At 43.3% G+C, this 20,051-nt stretch overlaps 1 protein-coding gene across 1 annotated transcript in view; it reads right to left on the minus strand.

Moving 5' to 3' along the window:
- Positions 1 to 20,051, minus strand: part of NCBP3 (nuclear cap binding subunit 3) — a 1,620,559-nt gene that overhangs the window by 1,239,082 nt on the left and 361,426 nt on the right. The window contains exon 4 of the mRNA XM_044054866.1: positions 11,669 to 11,794. Within this exon, the coding sequence (XP_043910801.1) occupies positions 11,669 to 11,794 (126 nt within the window). The remainder of the gene's footprint in view (positions 1 to 11,668; positions 11,795 to 20,051) is intronic.

Below are 20,051 nucleotides of genomic sequence, written 5' to 3' on the forward strand. Positions count from 1 at the left end.
GAAATAGTTGGGCTTCCCTTCAAGAGCGCTGATGGGGCTCATCTGAGAAGGAAACCCTGAAGCCCTGGTTCTGCGGGCCACCTCTGCCACACAGTTTCTTCCACTTGAGTTCCCCCCTCTGCCTCTGGGGGAACTATCTCCATATGAGTCTAAAAAAGGACCCTGTTATTTTCAAAACCACGTTTTACTACCTCACTGATAACTTTTGAAAGGTCTTTGAGGAGTTGAGAAAACATACACCCACGGCAGACGGGGTCGTTCCCCTCTTGCTCACATATGGAGAGCATGAAGACCTAAAGGGCGCCACAAAATCCCACAGTCGCAGCCAGGCATTCCTAATGGCTATGCCTGAACCTGCTGCCCGTGAGGTACCTTCCCCTGCATGGGAGATCCACCTCATGGATACATTAGCAATAAACTGTAGGGTTGCCAGTTGCAAGGAGATTCTATTTAGATCCTGGACCCAGAAAGAAATTTGGAAAGCTCTTTCATCAATTCTCTTTGCAACCTCGTAAAATGTATCAGATAATTCAACAACCAGAGGGCAAAGGTCTCTGAAGCACATACATGTTTACAATGCTGTCCAAAGCACCTGACTCTCTGTGAGGGGGATGAACAAAACAACTCTGAAAGCTTTTTTGGTGACTGCCGCCACAACCATGGCACTGACTTGGACTCTCTTGCTCCAGTGTGCCCAGTCCTTGGGGAGACTAGAATTTTGGCTAGTCTTTTTGGAATCAGCTCTACAGAATCCAGCTCGTTCAAAGCCTGGTGAGAAACAAGAATGATGAGTTCACTGGCCAGGGAGTCACCTAAGTAGTAGATGGGCCATACCCAAAAGCCTCCAGAACACAAGATTCCTCCTGGAAGGGGATTATTGGTGGACCAACAACCTTTTTGTTTCAAAAGTTCTAGGATGTCTATCTAAAAGTGAGGTCTTCAGGTGGAGATCTGGGAGACACCTCTCCCTCATCAAAACCTGGTATCCTCTGTAAGAGATTCCCGAGGAGAATCTAAGTGTCTCCTCTTACATTTTCCTTTCCGAGGGACTTCCTCAGTGGGGTGCTCTGTGGAAGTATAAGAAGACATCATGATGTCCTGACAGATCGCCTGGAGACTAATCCGGGCTGGGTGTTCAAGTGGAATGGATGGAAGAGGCTCACAGCATAAAACCAAAGGTGGTAAAGTGGTCTGATCCCAGGAAGGCAGAGATGTCCCTTCTCTAGATGAAGAGAAAGCCCTCTCCACAACCTCAAAGGCAGAATGCCTAGGGGACAATGAAGTCGATGGCAAAGGGGCCGAAAGTTCCTGAACCATCGGCTGCTGCAACCTCACCAGCACTCCACTCAAGGAGGGAGTCGACTCAAGCTGTCCAGCACTAAAGCCCAGAGAAGACGAGATGGTTCTGAAAGTTTGGATTCGACCCCCCCCCCAAAGAGCCAAAACTTCAGATCAGAGTCTTCCTATTCCGAAAGGCTCGGAGCCAGGTGACTCAGGGAAATCAAATCAGAGTTAAAGAACAGACTGTCTTCGGATCTGATGAGGACACGCCCAGTGGTCTGGGATCTGAAATAGCTGGTTGGATCGGAGAAGAAAATATCAAGGGGGAAATGGACAAAGGATGGCTTAAGACTCTAGTGGGAGTCGGAACTGGGAGTACCTTCATCTGGATGGGCGCTCTGAGAAATTTCCTCATTATCCTGTCCACATCAGCTTCTGGAAAATCTAAGAGATAATGTGGTGGATAAAGGCCTGGAATGACTATAGGGAAATCCCTCCAGGAAAGGTGAAGGGAGCCACAAACTAACTAGATCCAACAGGAACAGAGGCATGCAGCTCTGAGGAAATCTAGACTTTGAAGCGCTCTAATCCAAGGCAGTCAGATCTGACTTTTTATGCATTACAGAAGAAGGCTCCGGTGAAGGAGCAGACAAGGAAGAACAGTCTACGGAATCTCTTATGTGACCCTTTTTCCTTGGCACCTGAATCTGACCTCCCCTGGCCAAGTTTTTTGGTAGGGGTTTGAGTCCCAGCAAGTGAAGAAGTAAAGGAAAAAGGAAGAAGGCCTCTCAACACTAATTTATTTCTCCAGTCAACAGATTAAACAATCCACATCCAAGTCTGCGGGTCATGAACAATAAATGCATTCCCTGTGGGCATCCGAGTTCGGAAGCTTATGGCCACAGGTAACACACTTTCTGAAACCAGCAGGATTGCCAGCATTTTTATCTGAAACGACAACTACTTAAAGACACTAAGAATAGATGAAACTTTTTTTTTTTTTTTGAAAGGAGAAGGAAATAGGAAGATATAAAGTGAAAGGATCTAACAATGGTAGAACGCACTCAAATGAGTAGTCGAAAGGAAGAGAGTACCAATGATGGTACTTTAAGGGGAGAACCAAAAATGGTAGCAGAAAGGTACACACAAACTGGCTAAAAAGATTAAGAGTGGGAGGTGGGAGACTTACATTTTTTTTTATATTTTCTTCTAATTCAATAACTCACAAAAAGCACTAAATGTAACTCCAAAGCTCAAGGGCAACAGTATCCATATCTGAAACTGAATGGTGGCAAACAAGATCTGGGGTATGTTAGGTTGGTGGGGTATTATGGGTAAAGGAAGGGGCACAAACGTTTTTGGATCCAATGATCTGGTAGAAATAGCAGAGTTGGATCAGAGTCTCAGATCTGAACCCATCAGTTAAGGAATGAATGAAAAGAACCTCATCAGATAGGCCTGCAGAAGCAAACTGTCAGTTCTAAAGCAACTCCCTTTATAATTAAACAAGTCAAACAAATGACATGCCATTTCTAACCTGGACTGGTGGGGTTCAGTCAGTTTCAAGAAATAAGAATTTTTTTTTTGCCTCATCTACTGCACTGTTTAATTTACAATATCATATCTCCCTTTAACATTACATTCTTTGTGCCTCTGTCCTAATACAGCAATGGCTTCTCAGATAAACAACCACGGTAATCTACCCAGAAAAACATTAAAAAAGGCAGCACAACTTAAATTGCATCAATAACATTCATAAACTGTACATATGTATGCATGTTTATCTGTAGCTATATGTGTGTGTGTGTGTGTACATATATATATATATATACACAAACACTTTATGAAATACTAGTAAATATACAGCACTTACAATATTTCCAGGATGGCGAAACTAAAGTGCTTACCTGAGCTTTCTCTCTCCCAAAATGCAGTGTCTCCACAGAATATAACTGCATTATTTTTTTAAGCTGTACTTTTGTATTCCCAGAATGCACTCTAATTTCACAAAAGATGAGACATTATTTTATTTCAAATATTTTGCCTGTTTACAGAGTGACAACAACCCATACTTCCTACTTACATTCATAATTTCTGAAAAGAAATTAAGTTCTGTGCCCACTGACACACTGGTCTGTGCTCTTTTGTCATGTTTAGCATACTCTAATTAGCAATTTCTTCTTTAGCAACAGAAGAGTGCTTAGTAGGCCATTGCTGAAGAGGATCCCTGGACCAGTCCTACTGTTCAATAAATGACAAAGGCAGATGGAGGAATTTGATTTTTTTTTTTAAAACTACGTATTAGCAGCAAGGGCTCCTCCTTCACTCCTTCTGTCTGTAGTGATAATAGAATCCTTGGTATTCCAGCAACAGCTGCTCGCTCACACAGCCAAGAAAAAGAGCTGCGAATACATAAAGGCTCAAAAAAGTTTACAGGCCAATGGGAGGGAAAGAAGCCAACTATTGATGACACTATACAGTAGAAGATCTTCAAATCTCCAGAGACTTAAGAAGCTTATGACTCCAGTGGGACAAAGAAAACAAACTGCTTGTTTTCTGAGCGTTTCCTAGGCTAAACCCTTGGGATGCGATGGCCAACATGATGAAACAGCCAAAGAGACAAAATCCAAAACGAGTCTATGTTCAGTCATCAAATCGAAAAATCGTTGAACAGTATTACACTGGAAATTCCGTTCACTGAACTCCACCTACACCACCTGCTAATTATATACACCAACTCCGAGATCGCACTACAGTGGGAAAGGGCAAATTTCCTGATCTCTACTGTAATGTTATCTTACTCGAATGGCTCGAAAAACAGCATGCTTGACGAAACCTGCTGTTCAATGCTTTTCCTAGTCGAGGACTGAACATAGACCCATCCAAAAGTATCTGTGAGATTACATCCAAAAAAAGAAGTTATGTACTCACCATAACATTCCATGTTTGTAGTCCATCTCGCACTTCATTCTTACATATGGGATTAGAGCTGATCCTCTTCTCCGATTCGGCCTATTTACAAGCTGGAAGTCTTCTAGTTGGCTCGTGGCTAGGTAGGTATCCCATGGTGCACCAGTACAATCCCCAGATCTTGTTTGCTGCTAACTAGGAGAGAACAATAAATATGCAAATGAAGCCAATACTAAAAGGTCTCCATAAAAAAAGATAATATTTTTCTGTCTCCAGGTACTTCCAGGATGGGGGTAGGAGGGTGGGTTCATAAGAATGAAGTGTGAGACGAACTACAAACATAGAACGTTATGGTGAGTACATAACTTCTTGATGTTCTGTAGTCCTATCTCGCCTTCATTCTTACATATGGGACAGCGTCCTTAGCGCCTTATGCTTGGGTGGCTCAATGAAAAATACTAGAGTACCATGGAATCAAAAGAAGCTCTACCCCTGGAGGTTAAATCCAATTTGTAATGAGTAATAAAAGTGTGAGGGGTAGCCCACGTTGCTGCTGCACAAATATTAAGTGGGACCCTGGCTTGAAAGGCTGCAGAGGTAGACTGAGATCTGGTAGAACGAGCCTTGATTTTAAAGGGTAAAGGTCTACCCTCAAAGTTGTAAACATAAGCTATACAGCTAGAAATCCAATTAGTGTGTGTTACTTTGGAAACTGGTAAGCCTGACCTGGATTCGGAAAAGGAAATAATTGATCTGATTTCCTTAGTTTGGTGCAAATAAAAATATAATCGTCTATGGACATCCAGCTGATGAAATCTATATTCAGCTGCATTGGAATGATTAGGAAAGAACACCGGAAGTTCTATGGATTGATTCAAGGTGGCATGGGAACAGACCTTGGGGACAAAGGAAGGATTAGTACAAAGGGACACTGTCTTTGTGAAAAATCAGGTAAGGGGGTTTTGCAGACAATGCTTGTAACTCTGACACCTGTCTGGCCAACGTGATAGCCACCAGAAACAAAGTCTTCCAAGATAGAAATTTCAAAGGGGATGAATGAGAAGGCTCAAAGGGCAGAGAAGCTAATTTGGATAACACAAAATTTAAATTCCATGAGGCAACAGGTTCTTGAAATGGGGGTCTTAACAAGGTGGCACCTTTAAGGAAAGTTTTGCACCGCCTACGTGACATCAGATTAGAATTTTGAAAGCCTAGATGAAAATTTGAAATCGCTGCCAAGTGAACTCTGATAGTGGCAGCCGCAGATCCATGGTGAAAAAGCTCAGACAGAATTCCAAAACCACTGGGATGGACGCAGTGTAAGGGTCAACATTCATTTTCTCCGCCCAGATAAAAATCTTCTCCATTTGCTGAAATAAAGTCTCCTGGTGGAAGGTTTATGAGAAGACGTAAGGATATGAGTCACAGAGGGGGAGAAGTCATGAAGCCTGACTAGGGATGGAACTGGAGGAGCCATGCTGTCAAATTGAGGGCCTGTAAGGAGGAGTGAAGCGAACCTGACCATGTGAGTCAACAGATCTGAAACTGGGTCCAGAATCCAAGAATCGTCTAGGAGAAGAGGCCCAAGGAAAGGGAACCAAACCTGACGAGGCCAGTAAGGAGCAATGACGATCAGTTTGCTTCCCAGCCGTTTTGTTTTCTGAATAACCTTGGGAATGAGAGGAAAGGAAGGAAAAGCATAAAGGAGACCCAGGGGCCAATCGTGAACAAGTACGTCTCTCGGTGACTCCCCCGGAGGGGGGATGAGGGAGAAGTAGCTGCTGCATTTGGCATTGATTGGGCTGGCAAAGAGATCACACAGCAAGGCTGTCCCCATCTGCGGAAAATATGTTCCGCTGTTTCAGAGACCACTCGTGAGGCATCAGGATTGCCAGGCTGAGCTGGTCGGCTATCACATTGGTTGTCCCCAGAATGTGCGTTGCCACCAGAAAACGCTGGGAAGATATTGCCCATTTCCAAACTCGAATGGCTACTCGACAGAGTGGGTAAGATCTGGTTCCACCCGGTTTGTTGATACTACCGACATGCTGTCTGATTGTATTGCAATAGTCCCCAGAGGCAGAAGGTCGTGAACTGCTTGCAATGCCAGGAGCACCGCCCTCATCTCTAGAACGCTGATATGCAGGTGAGCCTAGTGATCTTGCCATGTGCCTTGGACAGTCCTGCCTAGATAATGCCCCCTCCACCCTGTGAGGCATCTGTGGTCATAGTGGCAACGGGTTGAGGAGGAACAAATTAAGTGCCCATGGTTAACTGATTGGGTAGAGTCCACCAAAGAAGGTCCTTCTTGCAAGAGTCTATCAGCAGAATGTGATGAGATAATGGCAGGTGCTAAAAAGAACATTGGGACTACAGCAGCCACTGAAGAATCCTCGTGTAGTCTGGCTAGTGGCACTAGTAATATGGTGGAAGCCATGGTCCCTAGAAGCTGCAGAATAGTCTTGGCTTTGACCTTTCGTAAGGGGAGAAGACGATCAATTTGAAGAACCAGATTCTGCACCCTTTCTACAGGAAGACGAGCCAACATGTCTACTGTGTCTATCTCTGCGCCTATAAAAATCACAGATTGAGAGGGCAATAAGGCAGATTTTTCCCAATTTACAGAAATTCCCAGCTGGGCACAAAGCTGAATGGTAGCGTCCCTGGTCTGAAGAAGTAGATGCCTGGTGGGGGCGATCAAGAGCCAGTCATCCAGATACAGAAACACCTGGAATCCTCAACGTCTCAGGTGAGCTGTCACTACCGCCATACACTTGGTGAACACACTGGGGGCTGTGGTGAGACCAAAGGGCAGAGCACGAAACTGGTAATGACTGGTTCCCAGCCAGAAGCGTAGATGACTCCTTGACACCCTGTCCATTTTTATGTGGTAGTAGGCGTCTTGGAGATCGATTGAGCACATCCAACTGTCTTTCCCTAATAATGAGAGTATAGACTGCAGTGTCACTATCTGGAACTTGTCCTTCTTTACCGATTTGTTTAATCGGCTGAGGTCCAAGATGATCCACCAGTCTCCTGTACGTTTTGGCACTAAAAAGAATCTGGCGTAAGTTCCGGATCCTATTTGGTCTGCTGGGATGGTTTGGATGACTCTTTTTGACAGCAACTTGTTGACCTCCACAGTTGCCTGATCCCTGTGATTGGGTGGAACATCCGGGATCTTTCTGGGAACAAAAGGTTGAAGGGAAAAGGGTATGACATAACCTCTAATAATTCTTTGTATCCACTTGTCTTGAGTGATACCCAGCCAAACTTCTGGATACAAAGAAATGCAACCCCGACCGGCCCCAGAGAAGCACAGTCGGGCCCCACATCAGGAGTGCCGGTAAGGCTGGCCCCGAAAGGAATCATGACCTCCCTGGTTTTGCGGACCACCCATGCCTCTAGTGCGACGACTACCATTTTCCTCCTCCTCCTCTGCCTCTGAAGGAGGAGTCACCCTGTGCATCCTGGAAAAATCTCTGGGACTTCTTGAATCACACTTTACTGCCCCTCTGACGCTTAGGATATGGTCTAGAAGGAACAGTAAAACGTACTCCCACGGCAGAGAGTGTTTTTTCCTTCTTGCTCACACCCAGTGTGTCCTTTACCTTGGATCCAAACAATGAGGAACCGAAGGGGGCATTGGTAAAGGTAGACTTTAACAGTTCCGCAAAGTTAAACAAACGCATCCAGGAATGACGCCTTAGGAAAATTACTTAACCCGTTGCTCTACTCGCCCCATCGGCTGCATACAAAATAAGCCGCATGGACGAGTTGACGATAGAGTTCAATGTGGACAACTGGGCAGACACCTTTTCAGGGACTCCCTCAGTACATGTACCTTGTAGAGAATCTCCTAATTCTTTAAGATCATCTCTCTGAAGCCTTGTGAAGTGAGTAAGGTAAGTTCAGCGATCTAAGGGCAAATATCGCTGAAGAGAAGATACGCTTCCTGTATCTGTCCATCGCTCGAGACTCCTTATTCGACGGATGGACAGAAGTAGTCTCAGCTAGCTCCTTCTTAGTGGCCACCGCCACCACCATGGCATCTATGGGAACACCTTTAGACAAAAAATCCTTTTCTGAGAGTGCAGCAAGAAACTTATTCAGTCTCCTGGGGACTGGTTCCATGGCATCAGGAGTATCCCACACCTTTCGACTAACTCCATCAGTTCGTCAAAGGGTAGAGACACCCAAGAGGCTGAAGGTTGAGACCCGAAAGCCTTCAGGTACACTGACTCATCAGAAGGGGTGACAGTGGGCCAGCCGCACCTCTGTTTAAGGATTTCCAGGATGTCTATGAAGGAGACATCAGAGGACGACTTGGGGACCCTTCTGACTCTAGGACAGTGTCAGAGACTCATCCTGTGAGTCTACATGCTTCCTCTTACTTGTCCTCTTCCGTGGGGCTCCTCCGAAGGATATTCCGGGGAGGTCTCGGAAGAGTGGGGGCCACCGGCTGGTGGCTTTTGAGGCAGAGGATCACTGCTGTCCATGGAGAGAGTAGGAACGGAGACAGAAGTAGGTGCTTTAGGGGGAAGAGTGTCGGTACCCCTGGTAGGAGCTGAAGATCGGGACAACACACTCCATCTCGAATGCCGACCTCTCTGGCTCCGGGGAGACCTAGGATGCCATTGGCGCCAGAGCCATCGGCTCCAAGATAGACGTAGGATCCGAACTCATCCTTGCCGAGAAAAAGACTCTGAACCGAAGAGGATCGGTTCCAGGCATCCCTGTCGAGGCCGACCGGGGAGCTTCAGCTCCTAGACACCACGGATGGCACAGAGAGTGTCGGAAAGGAACTCGGCTCCGAAACATCCACAGGGGGAGCTGGAGCAGAGGGTTCCACCAGTCGTACCAAACACTCCAGCTCCGAAAGACCAGCATGGCTCAGAGGAGGAAAGACTAAAGGGGGCTTAACGGACTCAAGTGGCTCTGGAACCGACTGGGTCGGAGACAACAATAATTTAGGTAAAGCAGATGACTTCAAAAGTCTCAGCACTACCATCTCCACATCATCTTCCGATAAACTCCTGGAAGACCTGGAGGACAGAGTAGGAGAGCGGGATCTCTGCAATATCGGAGACTTCACAGGGGAAACTGGTAGAGGATCCATAGATTGGCTCTGTGAGATAGTCTCAGCAGTCGGCTCCGAGCTACTTGGGTCTGACCCTGTAAACACAGTACTGCTCTAAAGCAGCACCGAGCTCTGTGGAGCCGATGAGACAGTGGACTTGTCCGACTGTGATTTTAAGAGGTGGCTCCGAGACACCAGCCGGTGCCAGGGAGGGCCTCTTAGAGGACTTAGACTTTTCCTTTTTAGATCCCAGAGATCTAGAAGAGGAGGAAGAACTAGCCAAATCTTCCTCAAAGGAAGTTTTAAGAAGACCTTTTAGGATGAGCTTATTTTTCCTTTCTTGCAAAACCCTAGCACTGAAAGAGTGGCAAAATAAGCAAGTTTCCTGTAAATGGATGGCCCCCAAACAGTAAACGCAGTTACTGTGGCCATCCGTTATGGACATCTTCTGTGAGCATTTAATACATTTCTTAAAGCCAGATGGCTTATGGTCCTTACTTTCTTTAGACAGTCTCACAGAGATGAACACACACACACACACACACACACACACACACACACACACACACACACACACACACACACACACACACACACACAGAAAAAGGGAGAGGACTAGGTCCTCTAACTTAAACAAGCCTAACCCGGGCAGGAAAGGAAATGGAAAAACTAGGTCTTCTAACTAAAACAGACCTAGGGAAAGTTACAATAAGCAGAGAAGTCATACACGCAAACAGGAATAAGTGTAAACTATCAAAATACTCAACAAGGAAACAGAACCTCGCTCTGTTAACACTAACCAATGTAGCAAGCGGGAATCCACAAAAAACTCAGACTTATGACTAAGTAAATAAAACAGAACCTCTTTCTGTTAACAACTGTAACAATTTAGCAAGCGGGAATCCGCAAAAAACTTTGACTTATGCTTAAGAACAAAAAAACAGTCCGAGCGCAAAAGGCGCCTACAAATACTAAGTCTATTAATAAACACAAAAACCAGCACACAGGATAACAATACTATGAGGCCAAGAGGCCAATGTACCAAGAGATTGCACACACATGGTGCAATTATAAAGACTAACTATTCTAAATTGCAAACTACGCTATGACTAAACAATGATGCAACAGTCTAAAACAGTCAAAAAAATTTTGAATAAATTTTGAATAAATGCAAAACTTAGCCACAGCCAAAGAGAAGCACAACCAAACTCATCGACGTGGCAAACGAGATCTGGAGATTGTACTGGTGCACCATGGGATACCTGCCTAGCCACGAGCCAACTAGAAGATTTCCAGCTTGTAAATAGGCTGAGTTGGAGCCCAGGATTGGCTCCGATCCCATATGTAAGAATGAAGGCGAGATAGGATTACAGAACATCCAGCATTTTGTGCATTTAGGAAGCTGAACAGCACAGAAATGTCACAGAAGAGGAAAAACACTTAAGACATAACTTCTTTACATATGGTAGAAAAGACATTTTATAACAAACATATATTCTGAGAAGAGGAAATGGTGTTATGGTGCACAGCAGACCTTTAATGAAAAGCAAATATGAACACTGTGGTTTCTGATTAGGCCCTCGTGCTGTCACCTTTAGTTTTACAGTGTACTGATCTTTGATAACTTGATAAAACATGCACTAGTTTACCTTGAAATATCACTCAAACAACAATAATAAACAGGAAACAAAGTAAAACTATAGAATGCAACTTGAACAGGATCAACAAACTATGTTTTTAAATACTACAGAATAAAGAAAGGCTTTGTTTTATCATCAAATGAATACCTTGGAATGAAATGAATAAAATAGCCACTGTTTTAGCAGATAACTATAGTTAGATGCAAATGGCAAGCTGAACAGTAATGCTTTAACTCTGCAAAAAGGCTGCCTACCATTCAATCATTCAGCGTCATGCCATTCCACAACAGGATTGCTCAGCTTTCCTCCATGCTGAAAAAGTTGTGCCATATAAGCAACGATCTTCTGTCTAGTGACTGGAATGCTATTTGATCTTCTGGTGACTGCATGTGTCCTCCCCACTTCTGTTCTTCCAAGATTTACCTGACATCATGCAGTTTACAGCCAGATTACATTACAGGATTAAACACACCATTAATAAAAGCTCTGTTCAGGTCAGCACTTTGTATTTAACTGTCTCACAGTTCAAACACAAGGCATGCTAAGCTACACCACAAAATACAGAACAGCACGAGAACAGTACTTAGAAATCTGGCATACACAGTGCTACTAAACGCTGCACAATGCTCACAATTTATGTACTACAAACTTAATACATCATACCTGTACAAACAAAATGAAAAAATTAGGAGAAATGCATTTAACAATTTTATTTTCTAAAAGATTCCTTTAAACATTTGAATAAAATGGTGCTTACATGAGTTGTCATCTAACCACTCGATATGAGCAGGTGGGTACTCCTTAAAATATTCAAATAAATCCTGCGTGCTCATTTCATCCACACCACAAACATGAAGTGCTTCTAAGCGGATTTTGGGAATTGCTGCAACAGAGAAACAATATGCATCTGAAACTGGAACAAAACATTTCCCTATTCAAATTTCAAACAGACCAAGTACAACTGCTCAAGCATTCTTAAAGACTGTTAAAAATGGGTGGAGGGACATCTAGTTTGTCCTCACTTTATCATTCTTGGAACTTGCTGTTCAACCAGTTGATGATCTTTCTAGGTCAGCTGGCTAAAAATTGGAGAAGGGCTATCCTGTGCATCCTCAGTTTATCAGCTTACAGTCAGAACAGTGGATACTTAATGGTCTCTACTACACCACTTCCCTACTGCTTGCTACTTGCCTAAGCAAAGAGCATTCTCTTCTGCAGCCAAATTATGCTTGCAACAGGAAAGTACACAAGTGTACTTAAACCTACCATAAAACATTTTATGTTCGAATGATCACTGCTGCAATAGCCTTCGCTATATGGGTTATATCCTGCCAAGGATACAACAGCCAACCAGCTTGCAAAGTGTCAGGGGACCTTACACACACCCAAACTGTCAAGTATCTCAAGCTGACTAAAAGCCAAGTATGGGTGCCAAGCCCTTCAGAGCTTTCCTGTCAACAGCCAGAGGGAGGCTGAGCCCTGAAAAGACAGTCCTATGAAAAACAAAATAATAAATGCCCACACCCTGGCTTATAAACACACAAAACATAGGAGATGGAAGAAGCAGCTACTATAGCAGTGATCATTTGGACATCTACTGTTATGATACGTTTACTTACACAACTGTACTATGTTCATAATACTGATCACTGGGTCAGTGGCATTAGCTATATGGGTAGATTATCCTAGCTTACTACATTTGGGAGGTGGAAGGAGAGGAGTCCAGGAGCCCCTGAAGAATAGTCCTAGCAAATCTATTGTATCTCTCTCTTTTTTAATGCAACTTTTTCTGTATATTAATGTACATCATATTTGTGGAGCTTTTCTCCCCACGACTCCGCTGAAAATGGGCTTATACCCAAAAGGACTATCCCAGTAAACAAATGAAAATAAATAAATAAATCATGACCTGGACCTAGAAAAGGAATCACATTTATACTGCGTTGTAAAAGTATGAATAAAAAATAAAGTGGCAGCTGCTAGAATACTTCTATAATCCAGTCCTTTCCAAAAAGCCATAGATGAAGTCGGGGCCCTGACAGAGTGGGCCTTGAACTTGCCCAGAATAGTTTTATTATGAGGAGCATAATAAAAGGTAACAGCCTTAGACAACTATTTGGAAATAGTCTGGTTTCACACTGGATGCCCTTCTTTACCTTCACAAGAAATGGACAACTGATCAGATCATCTGACAGATTTAGTTCTGTCAAAATAGGATCAGAGTTGTCTGTGAACATTCAAGGTAAGGAATATCCATTCTCCCTCATTTTAGGTTCAAGAAAGAAAACAGGAAGACTGATAGTTTGGCTTAAAAAAAACTTGGATACTACTTTAGCATAAAAGTATTACTTCTCAAAGAAACCCTGTTCAGGGACAGGGCACTTTTACAGACTAGGCTTGTAAAGGCTCCAGGGCCATCAGCCTAGTACACACCTACAAACCTAAGAAATAGGGTTGACTCGCCATAAGACCTTGCAACTTGGATACTCTTCTTGCAGAGGTCGGAGCAATCCGTAAAACTGTTTTCCATGTTAAGAACCACAAGTCAGCCAGGTTAGCTGCTTCAAATGAAGCAAGTGCTAGCTTCTCTAACACAAAATTAAGATCCCAAGGGCAGGCCACTGGTTTACTCGGAGACCTCTTGTGCATAGCACCTTTCAAAAACAGTCTGACACAAGACTGCATTGAAAGTGGAGGATCCATGGGAAGACATGCTGAAATGACAGATAAATGAAACTTGCCAAAGGAATGAGAAATGCCATAGGACAGTAACACACACAAAATACTGTAAAACCAGAGAACAAACTAGCCTTGAATGGGTGCTGATTAAGTTGTTGGCAGCAACTAGAAAACCTTTTCCACTTGCTAATATAGGATTCTGTAGAAGCAGGCTTTCTTGTCTCCATTAGTACCAGCTACATATCCTCCGGAAAGACGTGCCTAAGACCCTATCATCCAGGCAGTCAACTAAAGTTGATTGATGTCAGGGTGAATCAAACAGCCCTGCTCTTGTATGAGTGGATTCAATCTGTGAAGAATCTTGTGTTAACTGTCCCTAGCCACTTCCAAAAGAAAGGATCACCACAGTTGCCTGGGACAGAAAGGAGTCACAACAGTGATCTTGTGGGATCCTTTCCGAATCTTCAAAAGTACACTGGACATTAGTGGAAAGGGTGGCAAAGTATACGGAAATAAGAAAAGGCATCTGCCTTCTAGGTCTTGTTACATGAAGTCCTGGAAAAGAATCTTGACAATTGATTGTTCAGAGAAGAGGCAGAGAGGTCTACTTCAGACAGATCAAACATTGAAAGATTCCCTGATCTAGTTTCCATTCATAAAGTTCTAGTCTGGTCCTGCTCAGCTTATCTGCCACACAATTTTACTCTGGCTGAATGAAGGATGCCTGCAGAGTGAGACTGTGCCATGAACCTATACCCCAAACAAATGTGGATAGTGTGCAAAAGGGGTATGACTTGGTTCCCCCCTACTGTTTTTGTTGACGTGCTACATAACTGTAGTATTACCTGGAACATCTGAAGAGGTCCAGGAACCAAAGATGACAGAATGGAGTGTCTTGATCAGGACAAGCATCCCCTTGATATTTATGTGCTTGAATCTGTCCTTGCAGTCCCACACACATTGTGCTTTTATGTCTCATGTAGCTGCTCCTTAAGCAAAGCTTGAAGCATCAGTGGTGACTGCTTTGGAACACAGAGGGACAAGAGACTTGGGTTCAAGGATATTTGCTGGATCCACCACATGATTTGTTTCTTGACAAACTGCAGCACTGGGATTTGAAAAGACAAAGGGTGCTGATGCTTTGACCAAAAAGACTTCACATACCACTTTATTCTTCTCATGTAAAATCTTGCCAGGAATATCATGAGAATTACTGAAGCCATGACATCCAAAATCCTGAGGAATTTCCTCACAGTGACTGAAGTTTGAGTGGAAAACCTTAGAAAGAAATCTAGGCATAGATCTATTTTCTCCTGTAGAAGAAAATTTCTTTGGAGTGAGTGTCTAGTTGACATCCGAGAAACATAATCCTGTGTAAATAAGTCAAGAAAGACTTCTGAATGTTTTCTTGGAACCCCAGCTTGTACAAGAGCCTCTCAACCAAGAGAGAGATTCCCGACACTTTGACTCTGCAAAGATAAGTAAGGCATCTAAATGTGGAAACATGGATACCCTGTAGCCTGCATTGAGGTACAACTAGGGCTAGACACTCTGTAAACATCTTTTTTTTTTTTTTTGCAGTGGATAGTCCAAAGGGTAAGGCAGAGAACTGATGATATGATTCAGACACACAAAACCTTAAGAAATGTCTGAAGTCCGGATGAATAAGAATGTGATGATTAAACTTTTAAGTCTAGCGTTACCAGGAAATTGGAAAGAAAAAGAATAGGTGACATGTTGTGAAATGACATCATTCTGAATTTGGGCACTATCGCAAACAGGTTTAGGAAACAAAGATTAGGAACCGACCTCCAGGCATTTTCTTGCTTTGGCACTAACATCATCCTTGAATAAAAACCCCTCCCTACCTGGGAAGGAGGAACTGCTTTTATCACTCCTTGAGACAGCAATTGATGGAGAACCAAAGGAAACAATACAGTCTGATCTGGAGGATGAGGGGAAATTTCCCCCCACTGCTATCTGTAACCTTGATGAATGATCTACTGAACCTATTTGTCACACTATCTGTTTGCCAAAGAGAAAAATGCAGCTGCAGACTTTCTGGATGAAAAAAGGGGTGGGGGTAGGAGGAAGTCATAACGTCTCTTGAAAAGTCATTCAGACTTGGACTATCCTTGGTTTTGGAAAGTTTGAGACTTCTTTGTGGAAACACTTATTTTTTTCTTAAATGTCTTGTTTCTGTACTTTGTTGAGACTGTTCATTCTGCTTTTTGACAAAATTGGATTAGGAGTTAAGAGAATCATTTAGAAAATTTGGAAAAAGAGGGCTGAAAAATCTTGAGATTCCTTGGACCAGTTTACCCACCCGTCTTCATTACACTTTTTAATCACCTCTGCAGCAGAGGGGCCAAGAACAATATCTATCTAAAGGGGAATTTAAAATCTAATTTTTAATATCTGGGAGGTTCTGCAAATGCAGCCATGCGAGTCTCCTCTAAATAGTACCAACAGCCCTGGAAGAAGTATCAGAGTCACTCATTGCAAATAATAATTAGTGACCTTTGTAACAGAAGAAACTAAATTATTTAAAGCAGATTTCTCCTCACAAGAAGAAACTGCACATAAAATGTTCCGCATACTTTCACAATTAGTCAGAACAAACTTTACCATACCAGCAGCCTGAAAACTGAAAATTCTGAAAATCAAAAACTGCAGAAGTATAAACATTTTCCCCATACTTGGAAAGAAGTTATGTACTCATCATAGAGTTCCATCTGTGCTGTCCATTTTCATTCTTCAACAATTGGGATCAGATCCAACTCTGCCATTATTTTAGCTCAAGGCTACCAAAAAAAATCTTGAGCTCCTCCCTTATCCATAATGCACCAACCCCTAACATACTGGATCTGCAAAGTATGAAATACTAATATAAAATTCCTGACAGAAGAAGCCATATCTGGAGCTCAACATGAAGGACAGTGGTGTCCTTATAAACTCTCGTTTTTCCAGAAATCAACTGTGAAAAAGATTGGGGGTTGGTGGGTGGAGTGTTGAAGAAGAATGAAAAATGGACAACACAGATGGAAAGTTATGGTGAGTACAAAACTTCTTTATCTGATTATGTCAATTTTAATTCATTCCTCAATAGTTGGGACAGAGTCCCCAGCTTCCTAAATCCCTGTGTGGACTCTAAGGCAGGATATTCCTGAGCACAGTTCAGCCAACGGTTGCTCTTCCCCTCAAGACCAGACCCAATTTGTAAGGACAGAACCAACATACAGTAGACAAATACATACAATCTCTCAAACATCTAGCTAAAGTTACCTTTGCAAGTGATTCACCCAATTTAGAATAAGCAAAGGAGACAAACAATCGATCAGTCTTTCTAATTTATTTTGTTCTGTGCAAGTACAAATTTAATTGTCTGTGGACATCCAATAAGTGCAACATATATTCATTCCTGTTTGCAAATTTAGGAAAGTAAACTGGCAGATTAATGGACTAGTTGATGTTAGATTCTGACTGCACCACAAGAAGGAAAGAAGGACTGATTCGTAATGTACTCTATTCCCTACGAAAAATCAAGAAGGGAGGTTTAGGAGGCAATGCTTGAAGTTCTGAAATTCTTCTAGCAGAGGTAATAGCCCCCAGAAAAATAGTCTTCTACTTCAGAAACTTAAGATCACATTTTGCTGCTGGTTCAAATGGGGAATGAATCAAGGCCTGCAGTACTACATTCAAGTCCCATGGGGAAGTTGGATCTTTACAAAGAGTTCTCAAAAGAAGGGTACCTCTCAAGAAGGCCTGTCAAAGTTTAGATGAAGCCACAATGGAGTTCTCAAATCCAATATGGAAGTTAGAAATGGATGCTTAATTGAACTCTAATGGCTGAAGAGAGAGCTCCTTAATGGAAAATTGCAGCCAAAAACTCAAGGCCCTCCAGGGTCTGAAAATGGGTCAATATGTTTCTGAAGCACTGAAAAACACATACCTTTTCCATTTACTTCTGTAAAGTTTTCTTGTAGAAGCTCTAAGGGAAGATAAAAGTATATGATGGACAGGGGATGAGAGCATGGGTTGTCTGGCAATTAAAGGAAGAGAAAGCACGTTGTCAGTTTTAGGTTTGAGATATCCAGATGAATCATGCCTGTCAGGTGAGAAAGTCTGGAATCAGATCCAGAATCCAAGGTCAGTAAATTAGATGAGGTCAAAGAACAAGGAACCAAATCTGTCAAGGCCAGTGAGGTTGCAACGAGGATGACTTTGTTCTTCAACCCAAAAGTTTTCTTCAGAAATTGGGGGATCAATGGAGTTGAAGGATACGCACAGAGGCGACCGGGGTGCCAACTGTGCAAGTACAGCGTCCCTGGGTGATTCCTCAGGTGGGGGGATTAGGGCAAAGAAGTTGCTGCAATTGTTGTTTAGGGCAGATGCAAAGAGATCACAGCAAGGCTGGCCCACTGGTGAAAAATAAGAAGTTATGTACCTACCATAACGTTCCATGTTAGTTGTCTTCTTCTCGCCTTCTTTCTTGCTGGATGGGTTCGGAGCCGATCCTCGGCTCCGACTCGGCCAATACTAAAGCTCGAGAGCTAATTCCACCAGCTCGAGGCTCCCCTATATCCCACAATGCTAGGCGGTAACTACTCAGATCTCGTTTGATAGCTATACCAAGCAATCCTAGTCTCCATAGAATGGAGTAGGGAAACCCACCTCAAAACAATCTGCGTAAAAGAATGGCAGACCTTAGTAAGGATAGAAGAGGTGGAAGAACATGTGGGAATGACAACTTCCAGAAGAAAAACACAAAATGAATTCCAGTCGGTCTGTCCAGGCTTGGGGGAAGGAGGGTGGGACGCAAGAAAGAAGGCGAGAAGAAGACAACTAACATGGAACGTTATATGGTAGGTACATAACTTCTTAATGTTAAGTTGCCAATCTCGCCTTCATTCTTGCTGGATGGGACCGCGTCCCTAGCACCTTATCCCGGGTGGCCTATCGGAACAGACTCTTGAGAACAGTGGAACCAAAATTGGCACGGCTTCTGGAAACCATGTCCAATTTGTAATGTGAAATGAATGTATGAGGAGAAGCCCAGGTGGCTGCTGCACAAATGGAATCTATTGGCAGCCTATCCTGAAAAGCTACGGATGTAGCTAATGCCCTAGTTGAATGAGCTCTAGGTCTTGAGGGTAGTTTTTGATGTCTGATCTCATAGATGAAGGTAATTGTAGAGGTGAGCCAACTAGAGAGGGATACTTTAGTAACTGGAAGGCCCAATTTGCCTTCCGCATATGACAGAAACAATGGATCAGATTTCCTGAATTGTTTAGTCCTGTCTAAGTAATATCTAAGTTGGCGATGAACATCCAAAAAATGTAGCTTTTGTTCTGACCTGTTTGAATAGTTAGGGAAAAAGATGGGGAGATCAATAACTTGGTTTAGGTTTATTTGAGAAGAAATTTTAGGCAAAAAGGATGGATTAGTACGGAGGGATACCCTGTCTTTGTGAAAAACTAAGTAAGGAGGACGACTGCACAGAGCATGGAGTTCGGATACCCTTCTTGCTGAAGTTATAGCTACCAGAAAAAGTGTCTTCCAAGAAAGCAACTTCAGAGAACATGAAGCCGCTGGCTCGAAGGGGGGAAGAATTAAAGATGCCAGAACCAAGTTCAAATCCCATTGAGGCGGGGGATCTTTGATTGGAGGTTTGAGAAGAAATACGCCCCTTAAAAAGGCTTTACAGAGTTTGTGAGCCATGATGCTAGACTCTGAAACACCAACATGAAAATTTGATATGGCAGCCAATTGAACTCTAATGGTTGATGCAGAAGATCCTAAATGAAAGAGTTCTGCTAGAAAGTCTAAAATAGACTGGATAGGTGCAGTAAAGGGATCTATGTTTTTTGATGTTGCCCAAAAGGAGAAACGTTTCGATTTGCTACTATAAATCTTCCGGGTAGAAGATTTATGAGAGGCTATCAAGATATCTCGGACCGGCGAGATATTGAGGAAGCCTGGCTAAGGTTGGAATCGGAGAAACCACGCTGTGAGGTTTAGAGAAGGCAGAGATTGGTGCAGCTGACCCGATTGGTGGGTTATCAGATCTGGTACTGGGTCCAGATGCCAAGGCTGCTCCAAAGGTAACGATGAAGAAAGGGAAACCATATCTGTCGAGGCCAGTAAGGGGCAATGAGGATCATTGTCACTCTCAAGCGATGGCTTTCTGAATTAGTTGAGATATCAGTGGAAAGGGGAAAGGCATATAGAAGTCCCGGGCCAATCGTGGACTAGAGCGTCTCTGGTGGGATGGCCTGGTAACGGGAAGAGAGTGAAGAAGTCGTGACACTTGCTGTTTTGGGGAGTAGCAAAAAGATCGCAGCAAGGCTGGCCCCATCTTAGGAATACTTCTTCTAGAACTGATTTCTTTAGAGACCACTCGTGGGGCATGAGAATTGCTCTGCTCAATTTGTCTGCAATAACGTTGGATTTCCCGGGAA

This window comes from Protopterus annectens, chromosome 13.part0 (genome assembly GCF_019279795.1).
Source record: "Protopterus annectens isolate FY-2018-M chromosome 13.part0, PAN1.0, whole genome shotgun sequence".
Classification (NCBI taxonomy): Eukaryota; Metazoa; Chordata; order Ceratodontiformes; family Protopteridae; genus Protopterus; species Protopterus annectens.